Source organism: Nestor notabilis, unplaced genomic scaffold (genome assembly GCF_000696875.1).
Source record: "Nestor notabilis isolate BGI_N333 unplaced genomic scaffold, ASM69687v1 scaffold4488, whole genome shotgun sequence".
Lineage (NCBI taxonomy): Eukaryota > Metazoa > Chordata > Aves > Psittaciformes > Psittacidae > Nestor > Nestor notabilis.
The window spans coordinates 34,099-47,429 of record NW_009940453.1 but is presented as its reverse complement, the minus strand read 5'-3'; the positions used below and the strand labels follow the sequence as shown (position 1 = coordinate 47,429).

At 38.6% G+C, this 13,331-nt stretch overlaps 1 protein-coding gene across 1 annotated transcript in view; it reads right to left on the bottom strand.

The window, feature by feature from the left end:
* The window catches only part of LOC104410238 (multidrug resistance-associated protein 4-like), a 64,121-nt gene that overhangs the window by 18,169 nt on the left and 32,621 nt on the right, over positions 1–13,331 (bottom strand). The window contains exons 7-10 of the mRNA XM_010020348.1: positions 13,077–13,232; positions 9,717–9,806; positions 9,075–9,247; positions 2,814–2,919 (exon numbers count right to left, since the gene is read on the bottom strand). Coding sequence (XP_010018650.1) covers positions 2,814–2,919; positions 9,075–9,247; positions 9,717–9,806; positions 13,077–13,232 — 525 coding nt within the window. The remainder of the gene's footprint in view (positions 1–2,813; positions 2,920–9,074; positions 9,248–9,716; positions 9,807–13,076; positions 13,233–13,331) is intronic.

Below are 13,331 nucleotides of genomic sequence, written 5' to 3'. Positions count from 1 at the left end.
TAGAAGGAAAAAACCACAGATTTCATGGCAAAAAATTAAGCAGTGGGGCAGACTGCCCGCAGAGACTGCGGAATCTCCAACTTTCAATGTCTTCAAGACCCAACAGGAAAAAGCCCCGAGCAACCTCATCTGAAATTAGTGCTGACCTTGCTTTGAGCAGGAGGTTAGACTAGGGACCTCCTGAGGTTCCTTTCAATCTCATTTTATGGGAAGGGAAGGAAACCCTAGTTTCTGTTCAGCTTATGTATGCTTATTCAGGAATGGGCTTGGACTCATTTCTCATTATTTGTCAAAAGACAGTTGTTAATATCCCAACTGCCAGGCTCCATCTTTGTTCTTCTTCCCTAGCTTCCTAACAAACTTACCGTGATAGCAAACAACAGAGATTTGGGATGGCTTATAATGAATCATAATATATAATGAAGGTATTATTGCACTAGAGGTCTCAGCTGAAGAAGAAACAAATCCAGGTTTTTTAATCATACCAAGTAATGGAAGAACAATGCACTTCAGTTTGTGCACTTCTGCTCTTAAAAAAGAATCTGCGTCAAGTTAAATTTGTGAATTACTAAAACACATTATTGACTAACCAAATTTTAAAATACACTGAAAGCTTTCTTCAGCTGAGTGTTCTCAATTTTTGTGATACTTAAGTAAATGATTACTTTTTCCATGAATGCTCTTTTTATTGTTAAGGCACTCATTAATAGTTAAGTCTTCTATTCTTTATCCTTGCAATTTTTAACACGTATTTTTCTTATTCTTCCAAAATTCTGCTATATTCCCACTAGGAGTTACATGCCTGAGTAAACTCAAGTAATTAAAAGTGTAACAAAAGCACATGTGCCATAACTGATCACTCGAAATATGTGATCATATTTCTGATTTGTCCAGACACAGTCTTATCACCCTCCTTTTTCCCTCCAAAATTACAGGTATCTGTTAAGATCAAAGTGGAACAATGTGAAAACGTGAAAAATATTTAAGAGTTACTAATGACTGCAGACTAAAAGGCACATAATCTTGCAAATCTTTTCTTTAATGCTCTAAAGAGGTCAAAGGCATTCAGAAAAGACTGTATTAGACAATGTATGAGCATAAATGCACTTTTAGGAAACAAGAAAACTGAAGAGTGGCTAAACTGAAACCACATTATGTTAATAATGATGTACAGACTTTAAAAATGCAGTAGTGTAGCTATACATTTGGTAATAATACTGGTCAATTTGGGGAGAAGGGCAATTTCTGTGCTTTGTTCCAATGATTTTTGGCAAAAAAGTAGACAAAACATTTAGTTTTCATTTCAACTGTGTATTAAAGGTAAACCCATGAAAACATCTTCATGGAAAGAGCATTCTGTGCATAACATGCTAATGGTAGTTAATGAACCAAAACCCACAGAAATCCCTTTGGACAGCTAACAAACACACACAGCTATTAATTAGGTCACAGTTGTTTCCTCACAAATCTTTTGTTCACTTAGCTGTAGAAAACACCAACATATCCATTAGACCTGTGGGGAGGTATTCACCAGTGAAGAAAATATTTATTTATTATACGCTAAATGCTTGCAATTATATGACTACTTACGGCAGTTCTGCTGGTTTCTCTCTTTGTAAGTAAACTGTCATCACTCAGTTCACAACCTATTCTGCTGCTCAGAACACCACTCACCTCAATAGATCAAATTGTTTCATTTTGTGTACTTCAGGCAACCACTGTAACTCAATCACAGATTTTAAAATGTTTTGAGCATCCAGTAAAAAATTTGAAAGAATTAATGTGCTTCATTTTCACAAAGCAAAAGTTGAAGAAAGTAATTTTTTAAAGTTACCACTGAGAGGTGAAGGGTAATTTCTGATTGAAGCCCAGTTAAATTTGAGTTCCACTCATGAACACGGTTTGCCCGCTGTCAGCTACTTCATTAACTGGCTGTGAAGAAAATGCTTGCAAAGGGCTCCTGTTCCTACTGCAGAAAATTGCAAAACTGCAGGCTGCACATCATTTCAAGGACACAGACCAGCCTCATCTCCTGAGAGCCTAGGGAAGACCACTGCCTTTATTAAAATAATCTGCAAGTATTTCCTAATTTCTATGTGTGTGCAATGCATTGTGGGGCAGACAAAATGGCAGAGAAGGTATTTCACAGTGGCAAAGTCTATTGCTGCTCTGTTGGAAACAAAGATGGCAGAGGCTGTTGCATTGGTGATGCTTCATCTTTTCTGTCTGAACCTTGCTTTAGAAAGCTGGCCCTGTTTGTTACCTCACCAGTCTAGTTCCACTTCTCCCACCACCACCCTTGCCCCAGGGCAGCTGCTGCCTCCTTACCTCCATGCCTCCTGCCCCAGAACCTCTACCACTTCCTCCTCACACATCCCACACCACTAACTATTGTCACTGCCTCCCTCAGCCCACCGAGACTGAATTAATAAACCTGACCGAATCCAGCTGACTCTGTCCAGAGCCTCTTGGGCGTGTGTGTCTTCACAGTCTCCTAGTGGTGGCAAAGTTTATGACTGGCTCGGGTCTGCTACCGTGCCTCACCTGCAATGGGTTCATGCCTCGCAGGTAGGAAACCACAGGGCCAGACAATGTAAGAAGTCTTTTCAGGTCATTACTTCTATGATAGGTTTTATGAGTTGCCAATCACAATAACTAGGGTAACTAGGTTAACTAGGATAAGTCTAAAGAACAACTTAAACTTTTGCCCACTTTTGGATAAAAATTAAGAAGAAAGAGTCAATAACATTATTCTTCTTCAGGGAAAAGAAAAAGGAAAAAAATTAAATAATTTAAGCAGTTAACTGTCTTACCATAATCCTATCACTGTCAATAATGGTGTTCAAGCGGTGTGCAATGGTCAGCACTGTGCAGTGAGCAAACTTTCCACGGATCGTCTTCTGAATGAACTCATCTGTTCTGAAACACAGCAAGAGCAATTCAGACAAAAATAAGATGTTTGCATGGATAACTGAATGGCAGGCAGGTTTTATGACTTCATCAAACATGACTGTATAGCAGGAAATATGCTTCTGAGGTCATTACAGTACTTCCTCCTCTCATTATGTTAGATGGCTTGGGGGCATATCATGAAACATACTCCAAAAATTTATCCTCTAAATACCTGAGAGAAAAGAGTTTCTTCCTGCAAGTAGAGCAATAGATTTCATTTCAGGAGACTAATTTCCCAGGCTTTGATTACAGAAAAATTCTGCTGTCAGATATTCCTAGAGATTTCTACATGATCTTTCAAGCACTAGTTTGCACAAGCAGTGAAGAAAAGTTGGTGAAAGTAAATATCCTTCATTGCAATAAATCAACTGAAGAACACAAGACAGCCAATAATGAAGGTTCTTGATCTCAGCTGCAAAAGGGGGTTATGTAAAGAAGGTGGTTGGTAAACTAAAGTAGGACGGGAGTAGCTCAAGAACCTGAATATAGAAAAAAGAAAACGTGGCATACTCCATTAATGAAAAGTGTTAACTGGAATGCACAATCCAAGGAAAGGGATAAAAGCTTTCAAGTTAAGAGCCTCAACCTACTATATGAATTAACCACCTAAGAAGGAAACATAAGACTTGTAAAGAATGAAAACTAAGCTAGAGCACAGACACTGAAGCATAGGGTTAAAGTGGTAACTGTTACAAATAAAGCCGAGAAGAGTGAAAAGGAAATAAAATTACACCAGAAGATACACAAAACACTAAAGTTCTTTAGCTGTATAAATAAGCGTTAAAAGAGGTGCAATACGCAGAAAACTGGAGAGCATTCAAGTAACTAACTGTACAAGAAGCATTGACACCACCTAATATAGAGCATACCAGTCAGGCTTAAATGTGGACATCTACATAGTCCTCTCTTTAGCCAATAAAAGGGGAAAGGCATGGCTGGAAGGAGCACTTGAATTAGGCAGCCATCAGGTAATGAATGCCCTCTAGAGGCAGCCCACATTGCACCCGAAGCCTTGGCTTCCAAACCAGGCCAAAGCCAGGCCATGTGAACACTCACATATTGCCCATCAGCATTCAAAAAACCAGTGAGTGACGGCAATGGAGAAAAAGGCACAGACACTAGAATTTGCATCCAAGATAGAAGGGAGACACAAAGAACTCAGAATATTCTGGGGTTAGCTGGACCAAGGAAGCTCCAGCCTAGAAGTCTTGAAGGTTCTGATTTCCAGGATTTCTATTAAAACATTAAATGGTACTTTTACATATAATGACTGGAGAACAATAAATGCTGTAGACAGGGGTAAAACAAGACAAAGAAGGTATCTGGATAAACCGGTATATTTAGGCAGCCATGCTGGCTTCAACCAGTTGCTTACAAAGCCTCACTTCTTCAAATTGTTAAAAGTAACTGGAAAAATAAAATAAATACAACAAGGATTCATGCAATACATGTTGTCCTCCGACAAATTACTGCTTTTTAGACAGAAGTACAATATTTTCTACATTGAATCTGTCTGCACATGATAAGTATTTAGTATCACTTCATAAATTAAGTAAAAAGAATTGTTCTGATGCCACCATGTCAGGAGGCAATAACAATAAAAGGCGGACAAAGCAACTTCGGAAGAACAGGATGACTTAGAAGAATGGATTAACCTCTAAGTTTCCACAGTAGAAAGCACAAGCTCATGCTCTGAAGGACTGAATATAACTTCTGTTACAAAGTTTAAGCAATCAGCATGACAAAGGAACAGACAGATGCCTGCTGATGACAGAATGATCATAGAGAAGGAAGACATAAACAGTTAAGTAATAGTTCCCATGCATGTTGACTGCCGTCTTCATCTGGGGCCAGAAACATTTAAGCTCTGTTATGAGCTTAAGAGAACCAGGTTCTGGGTCACAGTCTGAGAAGGCTTAGTCCTTCTGCTCCTGCTTCCTAAAAGCAGATGAAAAACAGGGTGGGAAGCAGGTGTTCCTCAACATCTCCCTTTGAACCAAGGACAGCATGCAGTCAAGGAAAGAGACAGGAGAAGTCAGGACAGAGTCATGCTCTTTAGCCTTGTGTTTTAACAGTTGCGTAGAGAAAAGAAGTCGTTCATCATTAATGCCCCACATCATAGGAATACTACAGCTTTCAGTGTTAATGCATGTATCTGTTTTTGCTATCTTCTCAGCAATGCCTCAATGACTTGAATACTCTCTTTTTCAAAAGAAAAAAATCATGGTCATACATGAAAACACTCAGTAGGGGAGAGGCTTATACAGATAGCAGGATGTGTTCTCTGTAATGGTTAGAATGGCAAAACAGGAACAAAAGTCTCAATACTCCTTAGAACTATGTGAAGAAAGCCTTTTTTCTTTCCTTATAGTCAAGCTCAAGGTGAGGTTTCATGCAGAGCTACTATGGAGCACAGAGAATTACAGCTTGCTCAGGGATTGTGAAAACAACTTTTTAAAGGGCTCAAAATGATTTGTAACTCTCAGGTTATTCCTATTGTTACCTCAGAAGAATGCCTCATCCTTGAACATCCCCGTCCTCTGCATTCACTTATTGTATCTCCCTTTATTACATGCATTCCTTAGAGCACCACCTCTTCCTACATTTACAATAAGACCTATTTCTCATTCTCAGATAGATACTATCAAACTATTATCTTAAACAGGTATTTCTTGAATATAAGCTTTTCCGTAACAAGAAACTGCTGGCCATATTGTGGGTGTGACAAATGTTGCAAAAATGAGACTACAAAGTAATCAGAAACAGACCCATCTTTAAATACCACAGTATGAAATCTCATGTAGGCATGTCCACTGATAGGGACTCGATCAGATCCTCTCTACGGTTCATGGCAGACCTTGTAGTACAGTTTTCTTGGGGTGGCAGGCAGAAGCATCATCAGTAACCTGCAGGAGAATCTCAGGAAGAAGGTAGGAGAGGCAAGAAAATCTAAGACTAAGAAAAGGACCTGTGTACAGAATTACATGCTGACAGAGTGTAGAGACTGTATCTAGAGCCACCTACCCTCTAGAAAAGTGCTAAAGCAGCAGCATTGCTGCCCTTTTTGCAAGGCATAAATGGACCCTTTGTGGAACCTACCACACTGAGAAAGTCGCCAGGCAAGTGCCAAGTGATTCCATGACCCATCTCAGTGGATCAAACCCCATCATCTTTCAGGCACATTAGAAACCAAAGATGCAACCTGAATACCAAAACCAGGGTTGCTGCATGACAAAAGCTCAACCCTAATCTGATTACATGAAAATGGGAACCACAATACTCCCCATCGCAAGGAGCAGTACAATAAGAAAACACAAAATGGTGGTATGGCTGTCCCACTGGCATCATGGGTTGAGGATCCTAACACCAAGTTTCACAGCAACCCAAGATCTGGTTTAACCTGAATTAGTCGACTGTGTAAAAAGAAAACTATCTAAAGAGCAAGAATAAATACAACCTGAATGAGAGGCAACCAAGCTGCTGAAAGGAACACTGGATAAGTCATTATCTTCAGTCTAATGTCCTCTTGGGATTGTCCTGGAAGCGTATCTCACACTACGCAATTCCTGAGTGGCTTTAGGTAATTTCTCCAAAAGAGAAACAGCTACAGACAGCAGGTAGATGTAATGAAAGGTTAAACCTTACAAGGTTAAGCTCATTTAAGGTGATTAATGAACAGAACTATGTGCAGTGGCTGTTTTCACCAGCCTTAATGAACAACCAATGTAAAAATGTGGCAGTGGAGTGGTCCCACGTAGTTTTGTCTTTTATAAGCAGTAAAAATAGGAGCTAATGCATGGTATTGTAACCAGTGTCCAGAAAGCTTTTTAAGTTCAACTTACTCAGTATTTAAAAAAGTCTCAGTTACTAAGGATTTTGTTTCAATGTATCACTAAAGCGACCACAGAAAGATTTTTAGCTCTTCTGCTCCAGATTTCATACAGCTTTCCAGAATGGTTTAAAATTACTCCATTCTTTAGGGTGAGAATGACAGCTTCAGGACCAAGATAAGATCAAATTAAACGCCTGTCAGTCATCACGTAAAACATGCAAGTAGTCTGACTTAGGGCAACCTTCTTTATGGCAAGCTCCTCCTTTCCCTCACGACAGCGCTGACACCCCTGCTGCAGAGCAGCTGGTAGCTATGAGGAGCAAAAGGGAAAATAAGGGTACATATGGGAGCTGGAAGATATAAGAAGGAGGGAGAAGGATGAACTCTCACCCTGCTGTCACATACACTGCCTCATGTCACCTCACCCTTCCTTCTCCTCCTCCCACCCCAAACCCTGCCTTTCTCACATGTGCTTCTAGGCTGAACTGGAGAAGGGACACAGTTGCAGCAGCACTTGAGGCAAAGAGATCAAGAGCCAGAAAAACAACAAAATAAGAAATTATATCTCCAGAGCCAGCGGCAGCTCCCCATGGTTTCCTATCCCAGGTGCTTGATACGATGTGCGCTTGCCGCCAGGCTAGAGACAAGGGTGCCAGGAATGGGGGTTGTGCATCAGAAGAGAAGGAGGTTTTCCTTACATGCCAAAAATGCCTCCCTGACTGCTCAGTTAAGCAACCCACATCAGCATTTCCTGATGAGCGTCCTATCAGATTGCACAGCTGAAAAATACTTGGCTCTAGTTACAGCAACACATTAAGGAAAAGGTAATAATGACTGTAATGCAAACTGAATTCAAAGAAGAAGTTCCAAGTTATTATTTGTATTGTTATGCCTAGAGTTGATACAAACAAACATTTACCTTATTATAATATATATTGCAGCACACATTAATCAAGATCAATTAAATGGATAGTGCAAGTTGAGAACACACATGAGATGCCAAAATGGGGAGGATTAGTAAGATAGTATTAGATTTCCACAGCTATGATTAATCGCAGTTAATCTATCAAAGCTCAGTCAAAAATAAACTAATAGTCCAAAGAGAAGGGAAAAAAAAAAAAAAGAAAAAAAGAAAAATATCAAAAGGAAAAGAGAACCTCTGGGAAGGGAATGCACTTCTCTAAAGGTTTTAGAAATACACTGTCAGCTGAACTGCAAAGCTACCCTAGTAGCACCACTTCTCCCCCAAGAAGATGTTATAAAAATGAGTCACACCCAGATGACATACAAAATCCTTAATGCATCTGTTTGAGGGACTTGCTGTGTTATTGTCCTCTTTGGACTTTGAGTTCTCCCTCAAGCCATAGTTTGTTGGAACTATATATTCAGCTCAGACTAATTGATGCAGTACGTTTGCAGCATTGTTTCCAAAATATTTCCACCAGTGTTTCAAATGTTTCAAAAATTAACAGTGGGGGTACTTAGCTATTGGAACAATTTAACAAGGGTTGTCATTGAATTTTTTTTCTATTGAGGTTGGATGTTCTTCTAGAAGTACAACTCTAGTTCAAACAGGAATGAATTCAGGAAAGTTCTGCCTGCCTGAGTTATACAAGACAAAATAATGAATGATGAATGAGTCCCTCCTGTAGCTTTAAACATCTCCAAATCTGTTTTGCAATTCCTCTGGTGTTTAGGACAGCTTACCTTCCTCCCCTTGCCCCTATTTTATCTGTAACTTATTAAACCAGCATATGAGCCATCTGAAGGGATAGCATTTCATAACCAGAAGTACCAGGTTTTGCTTACAGCCATTTTTCACCTTTCTATTTTTGGTTTGGTTTTTTTTTTTTTTTTTTGGGTGGTGGTGGTGAGAGTGATTACTTATTTATTTTTTACGTCTTTATTTCCAAGAGACATTTCTTTGAGAAACCAACAGAACTCAACTTGTTTCATGGCTATTCTGATGTTACTGATCTGCATTTCCATGGAGGTTCTTGTCTTCTTGTCTATAGCTGCAGACAAATAACCTTTGAATATTAATTTCCATACTCTGTGGAATGCACTGAAATTAGGCATATTTTGACGACTTAGTTTATATCATCTACTCTGTAGCCAAAGCTCAACTGCCCCACTTTGAATAGACAATTATGATGCTATCATTAAAAACATCAAATAGCAATACAAACTACAAGAAATGTTGAAGCATTGAAGTTCACCTCTACAGTACAGATGATCATATTAGAAGAAGAAAAACAGCCCATCTCAGCATGACAGATTTTGTTTTTACCTTGGGTCCACATTTGCTGTTGCTTCATCGATGATAAGGATCCGATTTTTTTTTAGAACTGCTCTGGCAAGACACACCAGCTGTCTCTGACCAACACTAAAATTAGACCCAGATTCTGCCAGCTGTGTCTCCATTTTATTAGGTAGATCTTCCACAACCTCTTTCAGTTGTACCTGTTGACATGTCAACATACTGTAGGATGAGTAACTCTCTTTTAAATCAGCTATTGTGTCTGATGACACAATAAGTATGCAGGGTTTACCTTTTATATTCAGACACAAAATGAATAAGTACCAACTTGGATTACACAGTGTGTCAGCTATTAGAATTCTAAAAACATTAAAGTACATTGTTAAGAATCTATTAATGTTCATTAAAAGTAAGATATGAATCAAAACGTAACCAAAGCATCATCCCAAAGGATAATTTTTTCATGAAAGGCTTACATAACAATACACATGTCTACACACACATGCACAAACACACACACACACAAACACGCACACAACAGTCTACCTTTTCCCATCAACAGCTATGCCCTGATCAAACCTGATGAAAACATCTAAAACCAAATGCAGACAAGCACTGTAGTGCTATATGGCTTGTAAAATCAGATGTACATTATTAGATTTAATAAATCACCTCTTCCAAGGCACTCCACAGCTCTTCATCGGTGTATTCGTTGAAAGGATCTAAGTTTTTCCTCATAGTTCCAGTGAATAAAACAGGCTCCTAAAACCCAGTAAAATTAGCATTCCATTACAAACACAGGTTTTATATTGCAATAGGTAATTTAATAATAATCAGAACTAACCTATATCAACAATAGCACAGAAATATCCAACAAGTAGCTATCTTTTGTGAAATGCAAAAGAGTATTTCATAATAGCCTGCTTAAAGGAGGAGGGGGAGGCAAGCGTTCAACCAGTCTGTATGAAGACAATTTACCAAACAGGACAGGTCTGTTTGCAAATTGCTGTACACAGTTATGTCGGCACTCAAACGGGCATTTACATGCCACTGTTTTGATGCCACAAGCTATATATATACTTAAATGAAATCACTGCTATCCTCCTGGTATTGTTAATGAAAACCAGCAACTACCACTGTCAATGAGCTCACACTCCTAAATTACATTTGGGCAGTTTTGAAAATTTGTTTTTTGAAGTACATAAACCAGAGAGGAATCAAAGAGCTCACAATGCCTTTCTGGTTTTCCTTCTCTGGTTGGTTGTGGGTGGTTTTTTCATTTCATACCATAAATGCCCTTCAATTTTACCACCAGAGCCTAAGAGGAATTGAGCTTTCACCATTTCAATACAACTTTTAAACCTATACACACAGAAGTTAATCTATACTGCCACAGCATCAAAGCAAACTTACTTAGAACTGGAGCACTGCTGGGCAAAGCTCTCACTCAAAATACACCAGGGAGTCAAAGGAGTACCTTCTATTCAGGTACCAACGCTGGTTTACCTGTGGTCGAAGCAAGTTTTGTTCTACTTCAGTTCCCAATCAGACCAGTAACAGATCATTAATCAAACTGGCAGAAATTAATTCACACTGAAAAATGCAGTGTTTGAGAAGCAGGAAGACAACTTTTGGTGCAGAACTCCTTAAGCAACAGATCAATACTCACAAATGTGACTTGCCAGACCTGAGAGTCATGCACTAACACTACTTTAGGGCTAAACTCCTCTTAACACTACACATAAAGACAGTAAGTCAAATGCTGTAATAGTGCTAATCATAAATGGAGACCATACGTTATGTTGTCAGTCTTCTTTAAACTGGAGAGATCTTACGTAAAATGTTTTCTTTTTCACCTTCTCAAGGAAATAAAGTCTAACTTACACTGGATAACTGCAGCTTACTCTGAGATTAACCTCTGTCGTGACTTACGCCCCATCTAACCCTAGTGATGCCCAGCTCCAAAGGGCTGCAGCAAATTGGAACAGAATTTAGACCTTAACGCCTTCATTGTGTCTTCATTCCTAAACCATTCTGAGTGGTATAAAAGGATTAACACAGACAGAACATGCCACAAACAATGTAAAAGAACACGTGCACTTCTTGACATAGCATGCCAATTATTTGATGGTATCTGTTGCATTAGCAACATGTCACTAAAAGCCTGTTGAATGAACAAAGGATTTAAAAAAATATTAACAGGTTAAAGAATTTTTTTTCTTCAAAAACACCTAGGAAGTAATTTGTTTAACAATACATATTGTAATACACCATTTGGTGTGTTCTGAAGGTATTATTACGCTTATTTTCCTTTTCAATCCATTTTTATAGGTTGGCAAAATAAGAGGCTGAATTTATAAATAGTTCATAACTATTATAAAAGTCCTAACAACAGACACACTGTGGCAGAAGATAAGGATATTTTTTAATTATCATTTCTGACACAGATTATTATTTAAAATAGACTGGTTTATGAGAGGAAAGTAATAAGACAAACCTGTAAATAATTGTTGTAAAAATGCTTGCAGTCAGGGAGGCAGACAACATTTGCATAGGAAAGATTTACAAACACAGCCTTCACAGAGCTCCATCCAAGTAAGCAATTAGAAGCCTAAGCACATTTTTATTTCTCCAGGTAGGTATTTAAACTTAACATATAAGAAAACTTCAGTCTTGCCTCATCACTCTCTAGGAATGGTTCTGTTTAGCTTGTTTGATGTTATAATTTTAATAAGCATCTCTCCTGGTTTCTTAGCTTCCTACATAATTATGAAGGTATGTGGTGCAAAATAACTACCTGATGTTACATTACTATCATTGAAACTACTATTAATGCAGTACAAGACAATACCTACCATTCAGTTTACTACAGTATAAAACTTATTTCAAACCCTCTTCTTCTTACTATTACCACCACTTCATAGTTTTGTGTATTTTTAGTGGAAACAAGTCTTCCCTTATGTGGAAAAGAAATGCTACCTGCTAGCCTTCAGAAACTTAAAACCCTTTGGGACCATAATGAAAACCCTACCATGTATATAAACTTGATAAAATCACAGAATTCAACTGGATTAAAATAAGTTTACAGCCATGGCAACAGATTTACAAAAAAAAAAAAAAATCGAACAACAAAACAACCCAACCCCAACATGTATAATTAAATGCAGTGAACTCTGAGCATCTGTATCACTCAACATGTAGAAACTGTGTCAGGCCAGCAGTTTTCCTGTCTCAGTACTCTATTTTATTCAACTAGGTTGAATTCTTCTGAATGTAGAAATCACCCGCAATGGTTATGGGCAAGGTTTTAAAAAAGCTGTAGACCTTGAATGAACTGATGACCATCTGCTTTCAGGAGAAAAGAATACTGCACACAAACAAAAAAATAGAACTTAAATCCACATAACGTCCTCCTTATATACAAAAGATGACTAGTTCCAGTGAGTACCTCCACTGTGTAATAACAAAGCCTTGAGCATGCAGAAACAAAGACATCCTGCATTAGGCAACAATCCAATTGCTGGGGAGTACCTTTGTTTTCATAATAGCATACCTGTTTCTGTTCTCTGACTCCTATTCTTGGGAAAGGAAAATTAAAACATGCAGCAGGTAAGAGAGGCTTAGAACCACTGTCCATTACCATTTTTATCAGATATCCCTCAGAGTCCCTTAGTAAGGAAGTTTCAAGCAACACATCAAGCAGGAACTACTGCCAAAGGATCAAGTGACTTCATTGCCGAAGATTGGTATATACTTGTCAGATTTTCTCTGCTTTTTCCCAGACTATAGGACAGCATGCTGTTAATACCTATGCACAAGTATCCCAGAGGAACAGACAGGGACCAAAACTAGGAAGAAAATGCCACAGAACAGAATCCCCCAAACTGATTCTGTCTATCTAAAAATAATCAAAACCTTACTCAAGTAAGAATAATGCCTCGCTGAAGTTTCTGTGTCTACTGCATACAGGGGTGCAGAGGGAACATATCCCAGCAATGCATTTTAAATACTGCAGTGAAAATGCTCTCTTACCTGAGGTATAATTGAAATTTTCTTCCGCAAGTCATGGAGTCCTAGCTCTGATGTCAAGTACTTATCAATCCAAATCCTTCCTTCAGGTTCCGCCAAGCGAAAGAGGGCTGCTATCAGGGAGCTTTTCCCAGCTCCAGTTCTTCCCACTATTCCAACCTACGGAGCAAGCCAAGCTTGTACAATTACACTTTGAGCTTTTCAGGATAAATTAGTATGTCAAGAAACAGTTTTACATCACAGTTTTACACACATTAC